At 42.9% G+C, this 25,618-nt stretch overlaps 1 protein-coding gene across 1 annotated transcript in view; it reads left to right on the forward strand.

Moving 5' to 3' along the window:
• The window catches only part of ZNF236 (zinc finger protein 236), a 134,129-nt gene that overhangs the window by 6,554 nt on the left and 101,957 nt on the right, over positions 1-25,618 (forward strand). The window contains exons 3-5 of the mRNA XM_031658648.1: positions 3,110-3,252; positions 5,448-5,612; positions 22,764-22,942. Of these exons, the coding sequence (XP_031514508.1) occupies positions 3,110-3,252; positions 5,448-5,612; positions 22,764-22,942 (487 nt within the window). The remainder of the gene's footprint in view (positions 1-3,109; positions 3,253-5,447; positions 5,613-22,763; positions 22,943-25,618) is intronic.

Genomic DNA, 25,618 nt, shown 5'->3' on the forward strand with positions numbered 1-25,618 from the left:
TACCATGTTGCCAGCTGGTCTCAAACTCCTGAAGTCTGGTGATCCACCTACCTCGGGCTCCCAAAGTGCTGGAATTACAGGCATGAACCACTGTGCCCAGCCTCAACATCATTTTTCAATTTTAAATATATAGTTCATGTCTCCTAGGGTTTTATCTATCAATTTCAGTTAATTCCTTCTCATTTTTGGTCAACATATTAAGTATTTTCAACATAGAGGCTGTGAAAATTGTTTTATCGTCCTGAGATAGCTTTTTAATTTTGCATTTCAGAAATTAAGTTGAGGAACTCTTTTATTAATGTACTCAGCCTTTAGGTTAAAACACTTGTAACTGTGTTCTTGAAATCCAGTTTTCAGCCGGGTGTGGTGGCTCAAGCCTGTAATCCCAGCACTTTGGGAGGCTGAGACGGGCAGATCACGAGGTCGGGAGATCGAGACCATCCTGGCTAACACGGTGAAACCCCGTCTCTACTAAAAAATGCAAAAAATTAGCCGGGCGTGGTCGCGGGCGCTTGTAGTCCCAGCTACTCAGGAGGCTGAAGCAGGAGAATGGCGTGAACCCGAGAGGCAGAGCTTGCAGTGAGCTGAGATCCGGCCACTGCACTCCAGCCTGGGCGACAGAGCGAGACTCCGTCTCAAAAAAAAAAAAAAAAAAACAATTTTCAACAGACATTTTATTTGTCTCTTCCTAACCTCGAAACTATTTCTTACCATATTACACAGTTTTCCAAGGGGATTGTATATCAATTGCTATGGTCCCAACAATCATTTTATTTTATTTTATTTTTATTTATTAATTTTTTTTTTGAGACGGGTTCTCGCTCTGTCACCCAGGCTGGAGTGCAGTGGTACAATCTCAGCTCACTGCAAGCTCCGCCTCCCGGGGTCTTGCCATTCTCCTGCCTCAGCCTCCTGAGTAGCTGGGACTACAGGCGCACGCCACCCCCAGCTGGTTGGTTTTTTTTTGTATTTTTAGTAGAGAAGGGGTTTCACCATGTTAGCCAGGATGGTCTTGATCTGCTGACCTTGTGATCCACCTGCCTTGGCCTCCCAAAGTGTTGGGATTACAGGCGTGAGCCAGCATGCCCGGCCCCAACAATCATTTTATTTGGGCCTGGGAAGTCATAAAACATTTACTATTAGTTTTAGTGTAGAAATTTTGAAAGTATGGTCTTTGAACAGGATGTGAATATAGTTAAGAATAAATGGAATAAAAATTATGCGTATCTTTTTCTTAGTAGACGCACTTTTTATGTATGAAATTGCAGTCTTTTGAATTGCATTGTATTTCTTGAAGCCAGAATTTGCCTTTTCTCAAGGTTCTGCCAGAATAATGTTTGCAGCTGTTGCTGACTTCCTCCACCCTGTCTCTGTGCCCCTCCCACGTGGGCTTCACCTACCTCCTGTCCTTTGGAATCTCCAGGTCCTTGCTGCAAGGCAGATTCAACCTTCCGCCAGGAGACTTTTGGCAGAAATGGGAACTGCAGGCTGTTTTCTCAAAACAAAGATTTCAAGGTCTATAGAACATTTTGAGTGCCTGTGTTTACCACACAGACTCGTGAGAACAAGGGGGTTTCCTGAGCTACTTGGTTCTTCAGCTTACCCCGTACTCTACTCCCAAATTTCTGAAGTCTAATATTTTTGGATCAAATTTGATACAAGTAGCTGTGTGCAACCTATTTCTGGTCTTCACATAGCAAAGTATATTACGTATTTATGTCCAAATTATAATACTTGAAGTATATTTATTTTAAAAAATTGTAGAGATTTAGGGCATCTTTATTTTATGGCATTTTAGACGAGTTTTGTGATTATCCTGTAGTATGTTATTTGTTGTATATAGTCTTACTTGAAAATACTTTTTTTTTTTTTTTTTTTTTGAGACGGAGTCTCGCTCTGTCCCCCAGGCTGGAGTGCAGTGGCATGATCTCGGCTCACTGCAAGCTCCGCCTCCCGGGTTCACACCATTTTCCTGCCTTGGCCTCCCAAGTAGCTGGAACCAGGTGCCCGCCACCATGCCCAGCTAATTTTTTGTATTTTTCGTAGAGACGGGGTTTCACCTTGTTAGCCAGGATGGTCTCAATCTCCTGACCTCGTGATCCGCCCGCCTTGGCCTCCCAAAGTGCTGGGATTACAGGCGTCAGCCAACCCGTCTGGCCGAAAATACTTTTTAAGTTAAAAGCACTTCACCTGGGTGGGTTTATAGAAACTCTTTGTAAAAATTGAGGATTGTCTGAGGCATTGCAATCTCTTGTCTTCCTGAACCTCCTAACCCATGTCTATATATGAGAGAGCAAAGGTTTTATTTTTAAGAGACAGGGTCTTGCTCTGTGGCCCAGGCTGGGGTGCAGTGGTACGATCATAGGTCACTACAGCTTGAAACTCTTGGTCTCAAGAGATCCTTCCCCCTTAGCCTCCCGAATAGGTAGGACTACAGGTACGTGCCGCCATGCCTAGCTAATTTTAGTAGAGATGGAGTCTCACTGTGTTGCTCAAGCTGGTCTTGAACTCCAGGCCTCAAACAATTCTCCTGCCCTTGTCTTCCCGAAGTGCTGAAATAAAAGGCATGAGCCACTGCACGTGGCAGTTTTTCTTTTTGACTTAATCTGGTTTTGCAGCAGTTTTGAGAGACATTGAGTTTGTGAATTAGCATTTAAAGGCTTTAATATTTCTACTAGAGTTTTGTTTACTGAGTGATTTAAGAAACTGTGTATTATTGATAGAATCTTAAAGTGATTTGGAGGTGAAATGTGTCAGTGGTTTGTAGTGACTTTGAAACACTATTCAGTAGGTTCACATGGTTTAAGAAGCTTTTGTGTGTTTTGGTGTGTGTGACTGTGAAGCCTCAGGAATTTAGTTTAAGCTTCTGAAAAGCCCACCAATAAGTATTTAGAATTCTGTTGTCCCATATCTTAGTCATCTCAAAGTTTCTCATTTCTAACTTTAAAACATGTCAATTTAAAAAATTCAGTATATCATTAATTTCATCTAAATCTCTCATAAATCTCTGATAAAATTTTGTTTTTAAACAATAACCAATAATTTGGTTTTATTTATGTGATAAGAATAACAACTGGTATTTATTGTCTATACTTATGCAATTTTATAGATGGAGTTTTAACATTGAATGCGGAGAACACTAATTATGCCTATCAAGTTCCAAACTTCCATAAATGTGAAATCTGTCTACTATCTTTTCCAAAAGAATCCCAGTTTCAACGCCACATGAGGGATCACGAGCGAAATGACAAGGTATGTATTTTCAAAGGTGATGTCAGGAATGTGAGCGTTGAAACTGGAGGTATTGTAAAAATGAACAAGTAAAATCAAAACTTTTAATTTAGGTTCCTAAATAGTAGAACATTTTATGTTGTACAAAGAAATATTTTGGCCTTTTTAAAAGTTAGAATTTGTTTGGTAAGACGAGAGAGTGAGAGCTTGTCCTGGTGAATTTGTATATTGAAGTTATTTATTTGTGGACAAATAATTATTTAAAAAATACAACTTTTTAAAAGTAGTTCCAATTTCCTGTATGACTGAACATAGAAGTGGTGTGTTTGGAAGTATTTTTCTGCAATGGAGAGTTTTATCTTTAAGTGATCTTGCATTTAAAAATGGTATTATAGATGTTTTAGGTTGTATTTCAGGAGGGAGCAAATATTAAATACTATCTTAAATAGAAATTTGAACTCTTTTTTGCAGTACCTCTTGTGGGATATGTCAAGAATTTTAGTGCCTTAATGGAATGATTTGCCTGATAGATGGAAAGTGGCAGTTAAAACTATAATTAAAAAAGTGATTGTCAACTTTTCTCTAGGTAGGAGCATGTAAACTAGTGAGCCATTTGAGACCAGGAAAACACCAGGGACCTCCTTTAGAGAACGGGATATGACCGTCTCAGGCTTGACTTTCAGCACAAATGGTGCTGCTATAGCTATGATAATATATAAATATAATATACCAGTATGCACCAGTATTATTTTCTCAGGTTTGACAATCTGAAGATACTGACTTATTCCTGATTAGGATCTTGTCACTTCAGAGAGAAATACCAAGAAATACCAGTGATTATCTTTTTACAATTGAATAGAAGAATACCTTCCGTTTTGGGAAAATCTTAGACTTAGATAAGCAACTCTGTTAAAATCTAGTAAAATTTTGTATGATTATTTTACTTGAAGTATTTTTTTTTTTGAGATGGAGTTTCACTCTGTCGCCTGGACTGGAGAGTGGCACCATCTTGGCTCACTGCAACCTCCTCCTCCCAGGTTCAAGCAATTCTCCTGCCTCAGCTTCCCAAGTAGCTGGGATTACAGGCACGTGCCACCACACCTGGCTCATTTTTATATTTTTAGTAGAGATGGGCTTTCGCCATGTTGGCCAGATTGGTCTCAAACTCCTGACCTCAGGGCGATCCACCCACCTCGGCCTCCCAAAATGCTGGGATTACAGGCGTGACCCACCGCCCCCAGCCTGCTTGCAGTGATTTTGTTTATAATAGTGTAGTTGGTCAAAAATGGGAAAAATCCAACTTAATGAGTTGAAATTTTTCAGACTACAATCCAATAAATTTATATGCAGTTTTTTTTTTTTTTTTAAGATTCATCATGAACTCTATTATTTCAATGAATTAGAAAAGTTTGACAGAGAAAATGTTTGGAAGCAAACACTGAGAATACATTATTAGAATATGTTTCTTTCTCTGTGTGTTCATTTAACACCAGTATCCATACACCCTTACAAACGGCAAATGTAAGCATGCATATTTAGACATTCAACACAAACCCATGTCATGCAAACACATGGAGAAAGAAACTTTTTTTTTTTTTTTTGAGACAGAGTCTCGCCCTGTTGCCCAGGCTGGAGTGCAGTGGTGCAACCTTGGCCTCCCAGGTTCAAGCGATTCTCTTGCCTCAGCCTCCCAAGTAGCTGGGACTATAGGCACCCGCCACCATACCTGGCTAATTTTTGTATTTTTAGTAGAGATGGAGTTTCACCACGTTGGCCAGGCTGGTCTCGAACTCTTAAGCTCAAGTGGTCTGCCCACCTTGGCCTCCCAAAGTGCTGGGATTACAGGCATGAGCCACTGTGCCTGGGCACAGAAGTATGTTTTAATAACATGTTTTAAAGGTTATCTTTGAAAGGTGTTTCATTGTCAAACACTTACACTCGTTGAAAGAAAACAGCTTATATACAGCATTTCTTACTAGAAATATTTCCTACGCGTATGTATGTGTTTTTATCCTTATAATCCTCTCAGTAATTCTATCAGGTGCTTGACTGTGTTTATTTTGGATTTATTGACTTAAGGGCCAGAGGAGACTTCAGAAGTTTCTGTAGATTGTCTGTACATTATGGTACTTGTTAATATTTTCATAACATTTATTGAACAAGCATCTGTGAAAAGATTGTATTTCAGTGGCTTCTTCACTTTTCTCTCCAAATAGCCACATCGATGTGACCAGTGCCCCCAAACATTTAATGTTGAATTCAACCTGACACTTCATAAATGCACTCACAGCGGGGAAGATCCTACCTGCCCTGTGTGTAACAAGAAATTCTCCAGAGTGGCTAGTCTCAAAGCGCATATTATGCTACATGAAAAGGAAGAGGTAATCGTCATCATTTTGCATATACTTTGGTAACTGATTGTTAAAATACATCTGATCATGAGTGAGGAGGATTTTAGGTATAAACTCGTTTTAAAAGCCTTTTGTGTAGATTTCAAGGAGCGAATTGTCATTAGATTTGCCTTGACGCCAGTTGACTGGTAAAACATTTTATTTTCTGGCCCTGTCAGTGCCTTAGGGTAGAGACATTGTAATGTGTAGAGTGTATTTGAAGGATCAAAATATATCCACATTGGCTGGCAGAGGCTCTTCCTGGCACCTCAGCCCCCTCTTTGTAAACACAAACTAACTTGTATATGATTCTGCCGTGGCCAAGAGTAACTTTTCTGCTTCTGAACATGGTAGAATCTCCTTGCTTGCTCCTGGGTCCTCTGACCTTTGAGAATCTGAGGGAAGAGAATCATTTCATGATGGCCCCAAGCAGCTTATACACCAAAGTGACCACTCCTGGGAGCTCCACAGGCCCGATGTCTAGGACAGCTTTAAAGATGACAGGCCACAGTGCTGGGTTGGGGGCTGAATCTAAAGTGCCAATGGCTGTTGCTTAAAAAATATGCTCCTCCTTGGTTAGGTGCAGTGGCTCATGCCTGTTAACCCAGCTTTTGGGAAGCTGAGATAGGAAAATTGCTTGTGGCCAGGAGTTTGAAACCAGCCTGGACAACATAGTGAGACCCCATCTCTATAAAACAAAAACAAAAAACAAGAAAAGCTTCTCTAGACTCCCCCTTTGCATTATTACTGTAAAAAATTAGGAAGATACAAAAAGTTAAAGGAGAAAGTCATCTCTAACTCTGAGATAATTATTGATAACTATTTGGTATATTTTCTTCCTGACACAGAAAAACACAGTATTGAAATTTCATATTCAGACGATCCTTGACTGAAGATGGTTTAGACTTAATGTTTTTTTTACTTTACGGTGGTGTGAAAGCAAACACATTTCTTAGAAACCTTACTTCTCTTGTGATGTTAGGCAGAGGCAGTGAACTGCAACTCCCTGTCAGCCACACGCTTTTGGCTTGTGATATTTTCAGTTCACCATGGGTTTATCAGGATGTAATCCCATCATAAATCAGGGAGTACCTGTATAAAATTTACATCATGAAAGCTGACTTCACACTTTCTGTTTTTTTTGAGATGGAGTTTTGCTTTTGTTGCCCAGGCTGGAGTGCAGTGGCACCATCTTAGCTCACTTCAACCTCCGCCTCCCAGGTTCAAGCGATTCTCCTGCCACAGCCTCCCAAGTAGCTGGGATTACAGGCGCCTGCCACCACGCCTGGCTAATTTTTGTATTTTTAGTAGAGATGGGGGTTTTGCCAGGTTCGCCAAGCTGGTCTTGAACTCCTGACCTCAGGTGATCCACCTGCCATGGCCTCCCAAAATGCTGGGATTACAGGTGTGAGCCACTGTGCCTGGCCTGACTTCATACTTTCTACATGATTTTGGGTCTTGTTTTTATCAGTCTTTAATTTGTATTTTATTTATTTATTTATTTATTTTTTGAGATGGAGTCTTGCTCTATTGCCAGGCTGGAGTGCAGTGGCACAATCTCGGCTCACTGCAACCTCTGCCTCCTGGGTTCAAGCAATCCTCGTGCCTCAGCCTCCTGAGTAGCTGGGACTACAGGTGCGCGTGCCACCACACCCAGCTGATTTTTGTACTTTTAGTAGAGACGGGATTTCACCATGTTGGCCAGAACGGTCTCAATCTCTTGACCTCGTTATCTGCCCACCTTGGCCTCCCAAAGTGCTGAGAATACAGGCATGAGCCACTGTGCCCGGCCTAATTTTTATTTTAAAGTGACTTATTTTTATCTCTTAAAATCTTATAATACAAGTAACGCATATTTATTTTGGAAAAAAATTAGTAAAAAAGGTAACATTAAAAGCACCCATAGTGGACTTTAACAAAGCTGAACACATAGAAACAGCAAAGTGGTGGTTACCAGAGGCTGGGGGATGGGGGGATTGGGGAGATGTTGGTCAAAGGCCACAATATTTCAGTTAGATGGGAGGAGTAAGTTCAAGAGATCTGTTGTACATCATGGGGACTACATTAGTAAGAATACATTGTATGTTTGAAAATTACTGGCTGGACACAGTGGCTCACATCTGTAATCCCAGCGCTTTGGGAGGTGGAGGCGGGCAGATCACTTGAGGTCAGGAGTTCAAGACCAGCTTTGCCAACATGGCAAAACCCTGTCTCTACTAAAAATACAAAAATTAGCCAGGCATGGTGGCAGGCACCTATAATCCCAGCTACTCAGGAGACTGAGGTGGGAGAACCACTTGAACCCAGAAGGTGGAGGTTGCAGTGAGCTGAGATCATGCTACTGCACTCCAGCCTGGGCAACAGAGCAAGACTTTGTCTTTGAAAAAAAAAAAAAAAGAAGAAGAAGAAAAAGAAAATTGCTGTGAGAGTAGATTTTAAGTGTTCTCTCCCCAAGAAATCCAAGAAATATGTATGTGAGATAACGCATGTAAAATAGGTGGATTTAGTCATTCCACAACATATACTTATACCAAAACATCATGTGGTACACCATAAATATGTACAGTTTTACTTATCAATTTAAAAATCAGTTAAAAAAATTATAAGAAAGAAAACATACTATGTGGAGAGAATACATTTGTGGTATTTCAAACTTTTTTTCTATAACATGCTTTTCTTAATAGTTTATGTTTAAAATAGTTTTTTAAATACAAAAATAGGATTATGTCATTACACAGATTACTTTTGTAACCTACCTTTTTCCATAACGTATTGTAAATACATACTCCCTCTTTTGACTCATCATCAAAGTTATCACTGATTATCAAATATTAATATTTTAAATTATTAAAATCTGCAGTATCTTGGGCAGGTGTGGCAACTCATGCTTGTAATCCCAGCACTTTGGGAGGCCGAGGCACTTGAGCTCAGGAGTTTGAGACTAGCCTGGGCAACATAGACTGTCACTACAAAAAAAAGTCCTCAGCATCTGGATTTAGCATAATAAAATGTAATAATTTTCATCATTGTTTAACATTTACATTGTTTATATTTTTTAATATTATAAGTAATACATCTTTGCATATGAATCTTCTTATGCATCTTTAATTCTTTCCTTAGGATAGATTCCTACAGTTAGATTAATTGAACTAATAAATAAGACTTTTTTCTCCCAAGTTCTTTATAGAATGCCATACGACATTCTAGAAAGTACATGCCAATTTAACACCTTCTCTTGCAGAGTTTAGGAATGCCTGTCTCACTCATCGATAGTGCTATTCACAAATGGCTATATTTATATTTATATTTATATTTTTATTTTTGGGGGGAGGAGTCGCGTTCTATCCCCCAGGTTGTAGTACAGTGGCGTGATCTCGGCTCACGGCAGCCTCCGCCTCCCAGGTTCAAGCGATTCTCCTGCCTCAGCCTCCCGAGTAGCTGGGATTACAGGCATCCCACCATATCCAGCTAATTTTTGTATTTTTAATAGAGATGGGGTTTTGCCATGTTGGCCAGGCTTGTTTTGAACTCCTGACCTCAACTGATCTGCCTACCTCAGCCTCCCAGAGTGCTGGGATTACAGGTATGAGCCACTGTGCCCGGCCAGTTTAATTTCTTAAAAGCAGAAAATGTATTAAATGGTGTATTAATATATTTTGGAATAAGTCCTACGTGCACACAGTAAGAAATCAAACAGTAGAGAAGGTTATAGAGAGCAAAAAGTTACATCTCCTTTGGGTTCCTAAGTTCCAGTTTTGCTCCTCAGAAACAACTTTCATTAGCAGTTTCTTCTGGATCCTTCCAGGGACATTTGATGCCTATACAAATCTCCTCTATACCCTTATTAGTCAACTCATAATATTCTGTGCCTTTTCATCAGTTAACTGTGTATTTTAAGTGTAATTCCACATCTGTTAATCGGAGAGCTGTCGCTTTCTTTTTAACAGATGCATGGTATTATATTGTTTATATGTGTGTCATGATTAGCAAATCACTGCTGTTAGGTATGTAGGTCATTTCCAGCCTTTTCCAGACAAAGCTATGGTGAGCAAATATTTCTGTCCATGTTTGAGTTCTCAGGATGGGTAGTGTGGTATCCCAGAGGACATTTGGTTATCACTGTTGTGGGGCTGGGCGTGGGTGGGGTGCTTCTGTTATCTCATGAGTAGAGGATGCTGCCGAACACCCTGCAGTGCCCAGCACAGCCTCCATTGCTACGAGTGACCTGGCCCAGAACATCAGTAGTGTGAGGTTGAGGAAACCCTGGGTTAATAGAAATGTGAGGTATATTCCTGGAAATGGAGTTGTTAGGTCAAAGGATATGTGAATTCAAAATTTTGATATTGTCAGATTGTTTTCCAAAGAGATTTTATCAGTTTATCCTCCAGCCAATAAATGGTATATAAAATTGCTCATTTCTTCATACCATTTTCTTTCTCTTTAAAAAAATTTATTACTTAAAAAAAATAGAAATCGGGTCTCACCATGTTGTCCAGGCTGCTCTTGAACTCCTGGTGTCAAGTAGTGGTTGGATTACAGGCGTGAGCCACTGTGCCCAGCCCATTTTCTTGCTTTTTATTTTTTTATTTTTTTTTATTTTTTTATTTTTTATTTATTTATTTTTTGAGATGGAGTCTCGCTCTGTTGCCCAGGCTGGAGTGCAGTGGCCAGATCTCAGCTCACTGCAAGCTCCGCCTCCCAGGTTTATGCCATCCTCCTGCCTCAGCCTCCCAAGTAGCTGGGACTACAGGCGCCCGCCACCTCGCCCGGCTAGTTTTTTGTATTTTTTAGTAGAGACGGGGTTTCACCATGTTAGCCAGGATGGTCTCGATCTCCTGACCTCGTGATCCGCCCGTCTCGGCCTCCCAAAGTGCTGGGATTACAGGCTTGAGCCACCGCGCCTGGCCTTTTTTTTTTTTTTTTTTTTTTTTTGAGACAGAGTTTTGCACTGTTGCCTAGGCTAGAGTGCAGTGGCACAATCTTAACCCACTGCAACCTCTGCCTCCCGGGTTCAAGCGATTCTTCTGCCTTAGCCTCCTGAGTAGCTGGAATTGCAGGCACCTGCCACCATGCCCGACTAATTTTTGTATTTTTAGTAGAGATGGGGCCTTGCCACTTTGGCCAGGCTGGTCTCGAATTCCTGACCTCAGGTGATCCACCTGCCTCGGCCTCCCAAAGTGCTGAGATTACAGCCGTGAGCTATTGTACCCAGCCGGCCATATCGTTCTCAATACTCTGTTGTAAAAGTTGTCTCCTCCAATCTGGTAATTTAAAGATGGTATGTTTTTGTTTTAATTTATATTTCTTTAATTATGAGTGCAGCTTAGCATCTTTCCATGTTTATTAACCATGAATAATTTTTTTTTAATTTTAAGCAATTTTTTTGCAAGGTGGATGTGTGGGGATTATTGGTCTTATTCTTGCAGACTTGTGTAAAGTATTTACATTCCTGGAAAGTTAGGTTTTTCTGCCTTGCGTGACAGAATTCTTTCTTGCTTTCTGGTTTCGTTATTTTTCTCTTCCTGGCAGAAATTTTTAAATTGTGATGAACTCAAATTTTCAATCTGTTCATTTATAGATTCTGGTTCTTGTGGCTTGATTAGAAATGCTTCCCAATTCTAAAAGTATTTTCTAAAATATCCCACACGTCTGGAACATCCCACACGGATCTGCCTGGTACAGATCCTTATACATGCAGAGCAGAACTCGCATGGAAGGCATGCGTCCACACTGATGCTGCAGTGTAGCCTATCCCTGTGGGGCCTCCCCGCCTACCCCTAGTTCTCACGTGGACCCCTTCTCTTGCAGGGCCTCCCCAAGTCCCCTCGGTTCCTATGTGGACTCTTTCTCTCGCAGGGCCTCCCCACCTCCCCCCAGTTCCTATGTGGGCTCCTTCTCTTGCAGGCCCTCCCCGCCTCCCCGTAGTTCCTGTGTGGGTTCCTCTCGCAGGGCCTTCCCCCAGTTCCTATGTGGGCTCCTTCTCTCCCAGGACCCGGCGCCTGCCAGCACCAGCATCATCACTCACTCTCTCATCCTGGCTGCTCTGAAGGAGCCGTCTGCTCCACCGGGACCCCCATGGTCTTCCTATCCAACAGCCCTCAGGATGTCCACATATCTCAAGCCAGCCACCCGACCCTGCTTTAGATGGCAGGCATAATTAAATATGGTCTTCCCCCTCTGCCGTGGTTTTGTGAAGTCAGCAGGGTCACCTGCTTCAGTTTGCTGCCATGTAGGACCTCTCCCTTCCCATTCTTATGATTCCAGGCCCTCAGTTAACCGCCCTCCTTCAGGTTACATTATCTGACCAAAAGATACAATTCAAAGCAGAGGAGAGTGGAAGGCTCGGGGTTTAGCTTTTGAATATGTGGATATTAACCAACTGTTAAAAGTCAAAGTGACATAGGCAGGTACATTTGGAGGAGAGCCTGTCTCCTGCACCCTTGCCCGCCCACTCGCCTCAGCCTTTCCTGGGCTGCCTTCCTGCTTTTCTAGTGTATCTCTGCTTTGTCTCTCTTTGTAATGAGAAGCAAATGTTTGTATATTATTTTCTTTTTCTGGCTTATCATAACATGTAAAATTTAGAATTTTATATAGTTAAATATAGGCTGGTATTTTTATTGTACTAAATATTTAGATTCAGGGGAGAACTGAACATGTTTATAATGTTCAATCTTTATGAGAACACGAAATGTGAAAACATCAGCGATGTTTGATTACTATGGATTCAGTACACTTTTTACATTTCTTAAGTATTTTAAGATCCTAATGATACTGTGTAGGGAGGTGTTTTGACCATATGTTGTGTGTTACTTGCCTGTAGGAAGGCGATGCATTTGTATGTGTTAGTTTTCCCTGCCATCCTTCCTGATTCTCTATGCAGCCTCATCTACACATAATAATTGGGTAATAAGTTTTTGATTCTGTGTTGTTCGCAACTAGCATATGCGCAGTTTTTTAAAAAAATCACCCTTGTATCATTTATTTGTTTTCATAGTGTGTAGTGATGGCATATTCACCTAGCTTTTTATTTTGAAAAATTCCAAAGTGAAGATTTGAAATAATAGTACAATGGATATTTGTATAACCTTTTCCTGGACTCACCAATTGATAAATTTGTCAGATCTCACCTCCCTCCTTCTCCCTTTTTTGAACAATTTTCGAGTAAGCTACAGATTTCACATTATTTTACCACTAAGTACTTCAGGATGTAGCCCCTAAAAACACAGACAGTTTTCTTTATTTCACAAAACAGTGATCACAGTTTAACATTGCTGTAATATCCATTTTCAGAGGTCCCTATCTGGAGGGGAAAATAGTGACATTTTACAAGGGAGCAGTTAGTTTTGAACGGATGAGAGACTTCTCTTTTGACCCTGGAAGAAGTGGAAGAGGGCTCAGGTGGACGCCGGTGCAGGTGGAGGAGGAAGGGGGAGAGGGCTCAGGTGGAGGCGGGTGCAGGTGGAGGAGGAAGGGGGAGAGGGCTCAGGTGGAGGCGGAATTGGAGCAGCTCCTGGTATGTCTCGCACGTGTTCCCAGCCTTCCTCAGACTGTGCTTTCTTAGTGTCTCATGAAGTTTTTCATAGACTTTCAGGCAGAACCCAAGGGTCTGTGTATTAACCAGTTAGATCTGTATGATCTAGTAAGTATTTGTCTTAATAACTTAATGGTTATTTGAAAGACCAACCCAGGTGTGTTGGGTACTGCACAGCCTCTATATCCTTGCGTTTCCTATTTGCAATCATTTTCACATTGATTTTGGAGTTTTCTGTTCCACATGATTCTTCACTCCATCTTTGATCTCTAACCACAGCAGCCGCGGAAACTTAGCTTCACAAAGACATGATGTTATTGAAACTGAAGTACCTCAATCTAGTTTCTGGGTGTCATTGGACAGCATGGAGCACCGCCGTTTTCCTTGAACGTGTGACCTATTCCTGGGCCTCCTCATAAGCTTGTCATGGTGCACTGCGGTGCCTCAGTTCATGGGCTGGGGCTGAGGCCTTAGACCCCACGTTTCTCTGGGAAATGGAAACATTACTGTCTTCACCAAAAACATGGGGTGGCCTGAGGCATCTAGAGATCTGCATGGGAGGCCTATTTTGGGAAATGGGAGCAGAGCCTGAGTGGGGCACATCCGTGGGCAGCCCCGGGAGCTGAGAGCCCATCTGGTTGTGGAGTCTGGGCTGGGCGGGGGCGGGGGGGTGGTCTCCTTTCCACTGCTCAGCCGCTGGGAGGAGTGGAGATGGTGGTTTGCCTGGAGGTGAGGGCTTCTGAAGCGTGTGATCTGGAATAGCAAAGGAGTCAGGGCCGTGAGAACGTTGGCGGGAGAGCTGAAATGTTGAGCCGTGTGGTCTAGGCAGAGAGGTGAAACTGGAGGGGTGTGTGTGAATCCTCTGTTAGGATGACACAGGTGGGTAAAGGTGGTTGAAGAGTCTGTGCACACCACACGCTCTGGGTGGCCCAACCCGAGGATGACATGAAGGGTAAAGATTTACCTCTGAGGCTACACCCATCTAATGGGGTCACCAGAACAGCGAGCTTTGCCGTTTTCCATCCTGAAGTTCCTTCAGATGTGCCTTTTAATAATTCACTGTGATTTCCTCCGTAACTGGAAAGAGAAACAACTGTCATCTGTCATTTGCAGATGTTCTCAAGTATTTATACCTTATTTTGAAAACCTTCCCTTCGTCCTGTTTTCTCTTCCACAGACGGGCCAGGTTCTTGTCCATATCACTTCCCATAGTGGTGCTCACATTCTTTGCTGTTTGCTTCAGTCCCTGCTTCTGCTGTTGTGTAGTTTTGTTATGCCGTGGTGTCCTGAGTAGGACCACATCATCTGAACTTTGTGCAGCCTACTCTCATCCGAACCCTCAGTTCTGTTTGTAAAACTCCAGCTCCCTTCGTCTCTCGCTGTTGTGGTTGTAAGAACTTACACATTCCTTAGCTTCTGACTCCTTTTTAAATTTTTTTGAAAAGACTTTGGGAAATATTGTGTTTTCTGAAATTGCTTGACTTTACATTTCTGTTACTACTCACCCCTGCTTCTGGTTTCTCCCTTCAGCACACAGCAGGCTGCTTTGATTAATACGTGATAACAGGAGAAGAAAGCAGGGAAGAGTCATGGACGAGGCTTTGCTGAACTCTGGCATGAAGCTGGTGAGGGAGCTGTGAGGATGCTTCACTTCTTCCTTGGCACTGCGTGTCTGTGCTGCCAGAGGAAGGGTTCTGGAAGTTGGGCTGTCATATTCAGCTACCTGACCTTAGCAACCTCATACTGAGCTCAAGACTTACATGAGCAGAGGGGAAAAAGGCCTCACTGTGCTTGTTCTATAATAACATGTTACAATATGTTGGCTCTCTTTTTTCCTACCGTTGTGTCAGCGCTTAGGTCAGGGTTTGTGACTGTGCCTCACCTGGCAGCCTGGCGTATGTGGTACAGAGCTGGTAGGGCAGCCCTGCCCTCAGGCTTGTCTAGCATTTTCATTTGCTATCTCTGTGAGTTCTTTGCTTCTGTCGCATAGTTTACAGTGGGAACGGGAGGAGGAATGTGCACTGCTTCTCTTTAAAGGCATGATCCGGAAGATGCATTTCAGTCCTGCTTACATCCAGTTGGGTAGAACGTAGTCATCACGCCAGTGATCTAGTGGTTGGAGCGGCCCCCAAATAGTGCTGAGCTGATTAACTGTGTGCTCAGCCAGTAAGTCTATTATTGCGTAAGAAAAGAAGAATCAGTATTGGAGCACAGTTACAAGTCTTTTCCTATATGTCAAAATAATACATTCCTCGCTGCGTTTGCATTTTGTGTTTGGTTTTTCAGTTAATTGATATGAATATGGCATATTAATAGTAACTAGAGGGATAATTTCTGACCTTCAGTTGTATTTAAAAATAACCTCTAAGGTCCCAGCCACGATGGAGCAGCTTCCTTCTCCTAGGGGTCCCCCGTATCACTTACTGTCGTTAGAGATAACCAGCCAGCAGGCACAGAACGACTCTGAAAGGCATCAGAGGTGGCGGACAGTTGGAGGGACTAGAATAACGTGGCCGTCAGCAACCTGGTTTTGTTTTGTTTTTTTTTTTTTTTTTGAGACAGAGTTTCTCTCTTGTTGCCCAGGCTGGAGTGCAGTGGCACCATCCGGATTACTGCAAGCTCTGCCTCCTGGGTTCAAGCAATTCTCCTGCCTCAGCCTCCAGAGTAGCTGGGACTACAGGCGCCGCCACCACGTCTGGCTAGTTTTTGTATTTTTAGTAGACAGGGTTTCACCGTGTTAGCCAGGATGGTCTCGATCTCCTGACCTCGTGATCCGCCCGCCTCGGCCTCCCAAATTCCTGGGATTACAGGCATGAGCCACCGTGCCTGGCCTGCGTTTCTTTTTTTCCTCCCAGACACCTGGACAGGGTGTTGAAGAAGCCTGCAGCCTTCTGCCAACAAGCAGAGAAGAAAAACACTCCAAGAAAAGCTGGTTTCTCTTAGCCAGTACTGGGAAAAGATTGGTCCAACAGAATAGAAAATCTTTTTATGGTATTTATTCAGTTCCAGTGAAATGCCAACTGAAAAGCTGCTTGGCGGAGCCGAGTGCAGCATTGAACTTCTACCCCATTCTGCCCCCATCCTCTGGGAGCTGGCAGCACTTCGATTTCCCGTTGGGCCCAAGCAGGAGCTAACTTTGCATCCAGGAGGGGGATTCTCCTGGCAGAGGGAGGAGACACCCAGAATTCCCCTCCCAGCGTGTGGGCAGAATCTGTCTGGAAGCCCGCCTCCCATCCTCCCTTAGCAGAAGCAGGCAGTGTTCTGATTCTCCCTCTAGAGTGTGTCAGTGGGTCCAGCAAGGAGCTAGGCTTCCCTCCCCATCAGTGATGAGATGGAACCATGCAAGACGGACAAGTCTGCTCTGTGCTTTCCTCCCCCCTGGGGTCAGTGGAGCTCTGCGAAGTGGGTCTCCACTGCTGCTGGTCCTTACACTGCATCTGAACAGGGCAGCTGCTGGTGAAAGGAGAGCCTGAGAACTGGTCCCACAGTTTAACACCCAAAGTGTCCAGGACACAGACACGAGCCAGCACAGTCCCGACTGGAACAAGGAAAGAGCGATACCAACATGAAGAGGGCCTGGACATTGGAATTATCTGACAAGTACTTTAAAGCAGCTGTCAAGAAAATGCTTTATGAGTTTTGAAACAAATGAAAAAACGGAAGAAAGAAATAGAAGAAAGAACCAAAGTGAAATTATAGAACTGAAAAATCCCATGATTGAACTAAAGAACTCGGTAGAAGGGCTCCCTGGTGGACCAGAGAGGACAGAAGAGAATCAGAGGAGAACCTGAAGATAGAGCAGCAGGAATGACCTCGGCTGAGCAACAGAGAAGAACTAGAAAAATTAATAGGGTCTCAGGGAACTTGGGGACAATAACAGAAAATTCTACATTTGCATCATGGTCATCACAGAAGGATAGGAGACAGAGTGTGGGGCTGGAAATGTATTAGAAGAAATAATGGCTGAAAATGACCTAGATTTGGTAAAAGTCATAACTCACAGATTTAAGAATTCAAAACAGGATAAACCCAAAGAAATACACACCAAGGCATATCATAATCAAACATTTGAAAACTAAACCTAAGAAAAAAATCTTGTGAGAGACTAGAGAGAAATGATCTTTTGTTTACAGAAGAACAGCAATTCAGGTGACAGTGAATTTCTCATCTGCCTCCATGGAAGCTAAAAGAAAATAGCAAAAAAATTTTCAATTGCTGAAAGAAAATAATTATCAATTACAAATTCTTTTTTTTTTTTTTAATTAGAGATGGAGTCTTGCTGTGTTGCCCAGGCTGGTCTCAAACTCATGGGCTCAAGCGATCCTCCCACCTCTGCCTCCAAAGTCCTGGGATTACACGTGTGAGCCACCATGCCTGGCTACAAATTCTATATGCGGTAAAATGTCCTTCAGGAACGAAGGTGAAATAAAGACTTTCTTAGATGAAGGAAAACAAACTTGCTAGCAGACTTACCCTTAAAGAATCACTAAAAGAAGTTCTCCAGACAGAAAGAAAATGACACCAGAAGGAGGCTTGGAACTTCAGAAAAGAAAGAAGAATGGTGTGGTGGTTAATTTTCTGTGTGAATGTGGAGAGTGTTTTTGGATGAGATTAACATTTAAACCATCGAGTAAGCAGATTGCCCTCCATGACGTGAGTGAGCCTCCTTCAGTCAGACCTGAATAGAATGAAAGATGACTTCCCCAAGTGAGAGGGATTCTCCCGCAGGTGGCCTTTGGATGTCACTTACATTATCAGCTCTCCTAGGTCTCCATCTGCCATCCCACACTGCAGATTTAGGGCTTGTCAGTCTCCATAATCATGAGAGCCAGTTTCTTACAATAAATACGTTTTTTGTTTGTTTGTTTTTTGAGACAGCGTCTCACTCTGTTGCGGAGGCTGGAGTGCAGTGGCACTGTGTCGGCTCACTGCAGCCTCCGTCTCCTGGATTCAAGCAATTCTCCTGCCTCAACCTCCCGAGTAGCTGGGATTACAGGCATCCACCACCACACCCAGCTAGTTTTTATATTTTTAGTAGAGATGGGGTTTCGCCATGTTGGCCAGGCTGGTCTTGAACTCCTGACCTCAGGTGATCTGCCTGCCTTGACCTCCCAAAGTGCTGGGATTACAGGCGTGAGCCACCGCGCCTGGCCAACAAATATGTACACACACACAAACACGCACCTGCGTTCTCTTTGTTCTGTTTCTCTGGAAAACCCTAATACAAAAAGAATGAGTAAGAATACAAAATTGGGGTGAGTATAATACAATGTTCTTCTCCTTATGAATTCTTAAATCATAGTTAATGGTCAAAGCAGAAATTATCATCTGGTGTGCTCAGTGTACATGGAGGAAATACTCAGGACAGTGATATTTAAAGAGGGGAAAGGGTGCAAGACTCTGAATGGAAAAAAGGTTTTCTGTACTTCTCTCAAGGTGGTAAAATGTCGATGCCAGTAGATTGTGATAAGTTCTGTATGTATAATCCTACCTAGAACCATCTCCAAGAATGCTGTACGAAGCAATGTACTAAAAAATACTACTAATAAATCAAAATGAATTCTAAGAAATTCCAAAAAGTAATCCAGGAAGGGAAGAATAGAAGCAGAGGAAAAGAAACATGAACGAACAACAAATAATGACAGACTTCAGATACCAATAATTATTTTAAATGTAAGTACGTGAATTAAAAGACATTGCTGGCCAGGCACGTTGGCTCATACCTGTAATCCCAGCACTTTGGGAGGCCGAGGTGGGTGGGTCACCTGAGGTCAGGAGTTCGAGACCAGCCTGGCCAACATGGTGAAACCCCATCTCTACTAAAAATACAAAAATCAGCTGGGCGTTGTGGCGGATGCATGTAACCCCAGTTACTCGGGAGGATGAGGCAGGAGAATTGCTTGAACCCGGGAGGTGGAGGTTGCAGTGAGCTGAGATCACGCCATTGCACTCCAGCCTGGGCAATGAAGTGAAACTCCATGAAACAAAACAAAACAAACCTCTCATATGATCTAACAATACATTGTCTCCAAGAAACTTACTCCGAACATAAAATGGCCCAGCACAGTTCCTGGCAGGCAGAGAATTCAACTAGTGACAGCTGTTGGAATTATTGCTTTTTAAACTATTCACCACTTAGGACAGTCAGAGAGCCTTCTGAAGAAAGCTGCCCCGTTTGGTAGAAAGTGCAGGTGCATCGAGGTCTGGGGGAGCGACTGTTGCTCCTTCAGTGAGATTGAAGATGAGGTGAGATGAAAGTCGGCGAAGCACCCAGCAGTTTGTTGGGTGCAAACAGTATTGGGGGTACCAGTGCAGGGTCCCCTGAAAACTTGGAAATAGGACTAAAATTGCTTTCTAAGGGTTAAACTCTGAAATGATCAACATTGGATTGTAGTAGTAAAAAGTTAGAGTTAAAATGGGTGCATTTGTTATATGTAAAGTATGCCTCATTAAAATTGGTTTAAAAAATAACTTGTAAACATGTCTTCTTATATGTACTTAGGAACTATAATTAACTTTTTAGTTTAAGGTGTTCCATTTTTAAGTTTTTACTTTCAGAACACCGAAATCTAATTTTTAGTTACTGCCCTATTGAGATTTATAGTCTAAAACTCATAGTGATCACTCCTCTGTCCAAATAAATCTCAAACCCGGAAGAGTAAACCAGAAAAATTACTGTAGTTTTTAAATCACTTAGGAATTTTTCTTAAAGTCACATAATTATTGAAGGTCACATTATTTTTTGAGTAAATCACTTCCTTTAAGGGGTGTTATAGAATGTTTGGAGAAACAACGCGTGCATGCCCACACACACTCACACAAACAGCTTTCTCACGGAAGACATTGTTCACATTTATTGATCATCTCAGTAGCACGTACAAATGAATAGTGATGGATGAGGTTCTATAAGTGTTGAGAGAAGAGCAGCGTTTTGTGGGGTGGGTTTTGGGTTTATTTTGTGTGTTGAGCAGTACCTGAGGTCAGCAGAGGCACACTGCACTAGGAAAAGAAGCATGGCTTCTGAGAAGGCCAGGACAGGGGACAGGATGATGATGTGGTGGGGATCTGAGAAAGGGAAAATCCCACACACGCAGAGTCTGGTGAACACATGCTGCCATCCTAGGGCTGGGGGTGGACAGGAAAGCAGCCTTGAGGCAGTCAGTACCTAGCATTGCACACTCTGGTCTTTTAGAGATGATCATATCTTCAGCAAGGTGGAGACAGATTAAAATGCCATGCATTTCTCTTGATGATTTCCTGTGGCCACTTAGCATCATGAGAATTACCCCAGGACAGCCTCTGCTTCTAGGTGAGAGACATGATGTTAACTCTGTATGGAGAATACAATGAGCGGAAGGCCTGTTGTCCTAGTGGCCTGTGACTATACATGGGGTGTTGTTCTCCTTGTGGAAGACTTCCTTAAGTGTTGCCAGGGCGGGCAGGGGGAAGGAGGAGCATCCTGGCTCTTTTTGGCTTACAGGAGAGAAAGCAGAAAGACAGTGATGTAGCCGTCTGTAAGCTGTCAGGTCTTGGCTTTGGCCTGGGAGGTGCTGGATCCTGCTTACACCATCTGAGCACGTTGTGCGTAAACTGGGGTTGTAACTCAGACAGATCCAACAAATGCCTGAGTAATATCCATGTAGATATCCCTGAAACACATGAATCAGATCATCTGGTAAAAGAGTAAGTGAAAAGAGGGTGGATGTGAACCAGGGCAGTAACAGTACAGAGAGGAGTGGGCTGCGAGGGGTTTTGTGATGTGATTTTGAGACAGGAGGCCCAGTGGAGAATCATTGGTAATGAAAGCTGTGCATTTTCTTTTGCCATATGCATTCAGGACTGCAGACTTTTTTTTTTTTTTAAAGAGCTGTGTCAAATTATGATAGTTTTTTTTGTGGAGAGTTTCCTAGAACAAATTTTCTTTTTTTTTTTTTTTTTTTGAGACGGAGTCTCGCTCTGTCGCCCAGGCTGGAGTGCAGTGGCCGGATCTCAGCTCACTGCAAGCTCCGCCTCCCGGGTTCACGCCATTCTCCGGCCTCAGCCTCCCGAGTAGCTGGGACTACAGGCGCCCGCCACCTCGCCCGGCTAGTTTTTTGTATTTCTTAATAGAGACGGGGTTTCACCCTGTTAGCCAGGATGGTCTCGATCTCCTGACCTCGTGATCCGCCCGTCTCGGCCTCCCAAAGTGCTGGGATTACAGGCTTGAGCCACCGCGCCCGGCCCCTAGAACAAATTTTCTTTTATCAAGTCACTAAAAATCTAATAGTTTATTATTTCCTTAAATTATTATACAATAATACTACTTTAAAGTTATTTACATGATTTTTTGATTTCTCAAAATATTTCACTTTTCTTTGTCTTTTTCTGCAGTATAACTAGAGGTAGTATCAATTAACAGCCTCATTTTAATGAGGTTTACAAACATTTATTTACAAGACTAGTATGTGCAGATTAGAAAAAAGTCTGATAGAAAAAATCAGTGTATTTTATTTGGAAATAACAGTTTATGCTCATTGACGGGTCATGTTTTCTCATGTCTGGACAGTTCATTTTGAGGATCATTTCAGTAAATACTGTAATTGTATGGAACTCCAAATGAGTGAGCTGAAATTTGTACTAAGTCAGCAATGGCTACTGATGAAGTAATTATTGAGTACTCACTCTAGGCCATGCACAGTCAGCGTCTTACATGTGTCGTTTTATCTAACCTTGTAACAGCCCTGTGAGGGCAGGGGTTACTGTTATCCCTGCTTCATAGGCTCAGGGTGGGCAGCACACCCAAACTGGGAGGTTAGCTAGTGATTGGCAGCCTTAAGGTGAATCTAGACCCAGCTGTAGAACATCTAGACCAGCATCATCTAAGTGAAAGATGAGTAATTTTAAATTTTCTAGTAGCTACATTTTTAAAAGAAAAAAAAACCCAAACAGGTGAAATAAATTTTAATATATTTATTAAAATATGTCCAAAATATGAACTCAAATGTTAAAGATTACTGAGCTATCATTCTTGTATTTTTGCTCAGAGTGTTTGAACTCCCGTGTGTGTGTGTTCTGCAGTTACCCCATGCCTCGGTTCAGAGGGTCCCTCGTTCACAAGCTCAGTAAGCCAGGCCACAGCCTGGGCTCTGCTCTGCCTTTAAACCAAGTGAGACAGTGACGCGATCTGTCTATTAAAAACTTGAAAGCTGTCATTTTGTTTCAAGGTCGTCTCTTAAACCATAATCTTAGTTTGAATTCTTTCCTGACCCCGTGTAGTGCTGAGGTCATCCTACTTCTCTAAAGTGCTCACAGAATAGGCGGACCAGTGCCATTACCCAATACCAGTTCAAAACAGAACTCATTTTGCTCAAAAATTGTGTCGCTCTCTCACCCTTTTCCCAATGTTTCCATCTTTTTCTTCCAATAAAGAAATGATTTTTGTATATTCAAATACATTTTTGAGAGGTGAAAGTGATGCTTGTTCCAGAGGAAAGTATTAGATCAAAACCAAGATTAGAGGGACCAAGTAGTTTTCATTTAATTTGTGTGTTTACTGTTGATCATACCAGTTCTTTGAAGAAGGAGTGGTTTTGAAAGGTTTGCTCTGCTCACCCATGGGTTTTCTGTTCCAGAATCTCATCTGTTCTGAGTGTGGGGATGAGTTTACTCTGCAGAGTCAGCTGGCCGTGCACATGGAGGAGCACCGCCAGGAGCTGGCTGGAACCCGGCAGCATGCCTGCAAGGCCTGCAAGAAAGAGTTCGAGACCTCCTCGGAGCTGAAGGAACACATGAAGACTCATTACAAAATTAGGTAATATGAGTTATTACATGGGCTTGGTCAAAAATCCATCTAATATGTTAAAAGCTGGTGTACTTTGCTATGACCCAGTAGAAATACTTGCAGCAAGAACCCAGCAAAGTGGAACCCCACAGATAATTTGTTGTTAGAATGTCTTTTATAACATGCACGGTGCATCCTACACATTAATGAATAGCGTCAGGCTATGTGAGTAGAAGTGTTTACCTAGTATTATAATGTTGAAAGCTGTAGAACAGGGTACTGGCAATACATGTTTATAGGTAGGTAACAAAATATGTAAACTAGACTCACAAGGGTTTAATTAGTACTCCTTTTAATAAATTAGTTTGTAGTACCCAGCTGTTAAAACTCATATGTGCCTGACACTGTTCTTAGCGTGTGTATAAACAGAACCTCATTTCATCATTACAAACGACCCTGTTAGGCCAGAGTACTTTTACGTTCCCATTTTGCAGATGAGAAAACCAAGATTAGAGGGACCAAGTAGTTTCATGAGATTTTGTGGCTTATAAGTCAGGAGTTTGAAATTTAAACCCTAATAGTCTGATTTTAGCGCTCATAATCTTAACAACTGACTATATTTGAATGCATTTATACATTTATTCTTATTCAAACTTAACATGTTTTTAAAAAATTTATATTTTACCTGATTCCTGATAATATATATATATATATATATATATTTTTTTTTTTTTTTTGAGACGGAATCTCGCTCTGTCGCCCAGGCTGGAGTGCAGTGGCGCAATCTTGGCTCACTGCAAGCTCCGCCTCCCGGGTTCACGCCATTCTCCTGCCTCAGCCTCCCGAGTAGCTGGGACTACAGGCGCCCACAACCGCGCCCGGCTAATTTTTTGTATTTTTAGTAGAGACGGGGTTTCACCGTGGTCTCGATCTCCTGACCTTGTGATCCGCCCGCCTCGGCCTCCCAAAGTGCTGGGATTACAGGCATGAGCCACCGCGCCCAGCGATAATATATATTTTTACTGATATTTCTGTTTCTTAATAAAGTGAAATAAAATATTCTTCCTGGCCCTTTTGCTCAAGTTAGCTAATGGTGATAATCAGTTTTCACACTAATTTAGCTTTCTCCAACAAACTCTAAAAGGCAGTATCAGGCCAGGCACAGTAGCTCACGCTTGTAATCCCAGCACTTTGGGAGGCCAGGGCAGGCAGATCACCTGAGGTCAGGAGTTTGAGACCAGCCTGGCCAACATGGTGAAACCCCATACCTACTAAAAATACAAAAATTAGCCAGGTATGGTGGCACATGCCTGTAGTCCCAGCTACTCGGGAGGCTGAGGCAGGAGAATTGCTTGTACTCAGAAGGTGGAAGTTGCAGTGGGCCGAGATCGTGCCACTGCACTCCAGCCTGGGCGACAGAGTGAGACTCTGTCTCTAAAAATAAAATAAAATAAAGGCAGTATCGATCATCATTTTAACTACTATATTATCAATTTAGTTTGCCATCCTTCTAAGCTGCAATGTTTAGGAAATATCTGTACTTTTTAACAACAAGAAGTCCTGTGGCAGTTGATTAACACAGTTTATAAAATGCCTGAAGACTCTGATGTATGTTTATCCTCTTAGACATTGTGTTTGAGAAATGTGGACTGGACGTCCACAGGATCAGCTGTCTCCTGTCTTTCTTTTTCATTTTGCCTCTTGTTGACTAATGTGGTATGCACCTAATACTTTATGATTTCAGTGATTTTTTTTTTCTTTTTTCCCCAGCCAATTGGATGGTAATTTCAGTGATTTTTTAAATCCCCAAATATAATAATACATGGTCTCTATACATTCCAGATTTTTATTCTGATGAGGCTTTGACACAGGCATTTTTAATGTTTCCTTGGAGGTTTGAAAGATGATTGAAAATGTTTAGGTGCTTGTGGCACTTAGACAGTTCTGGCTTCTAGGTCTTTCCAGACTGAGTGGCAAACCAGACAGACGAAGCCTCGCCCTCACAGAACTGCCCTTTAGTCGGGAGATAGGCAGTGACCAAGTGAGTGGGTTAGTCAGTACCACAGTTTCAGATAGTGGTGCGTGTCAAGAAAGGAGGACAGTGGGATGGCTGTGTGCAGTGTGGCTGAGGGAGACTGGGGAGGCGGCTATACTGCGTGGGCCTTTCTGAGTGGGGCTTTTGGAAGGAGACTGGGGTGAGGAGCAGGGAGCCCTGCAGCCTTAGGGGCCGTGCCTTTCAGGCTGAGGGAGTGCGTTGGTGGAAGCAGTGAGCCTCCCTGGTGTGAGAAGCAGTAAGGTGGCTGGCGTGAGGGTTGGTGGAAGCAGAGCCTCCCTGGTGTGAGAGGCAGGAAGGTGGCTGGTGTGAGAGGCAGGAAGGTGACTGGCGTGAGGGTTGGTGGAAGCAGAGCCTCCCTGGTGTGAGAAGCAGGAAGGTGGCTGGTGTGAGAGGCAGGAAGGTGGCTGGGGTGAGGAGAGCCTGCCTGGCGGGGCTGGGGATGTGCATTTCCTATGAGTGGGACGGGAGCCTTTGGAGGGTTTTGCACAAAGGGAATGGCGTGACCAGACTTTTGGATGGCACTGGGCCTGGTGTGTGGGCAGGAGTCAAAAGCAGGGAGACCTTTTTGGAGGCTGTGGAAGCAGTGCACTGGAGAGCCGAACCCGTTCTGAGGCCGTGATGGTGGCTGGAGGGTGGAGAGTCGTGTCCAC

This window comes from Papio anubis, chromosome 19 (genome assembly GCF_008728515.1).
Source record: "Papio anubis isolate 15944 chromosome 19, Panubis1.0, whole genome shotgun sequence".
Classification (NCBI taxonomy): Eukaryota; Metazoa; Chordata; class Mammalia; order Primates; family Cercopithecidae; genus Papio; species Papio anubis.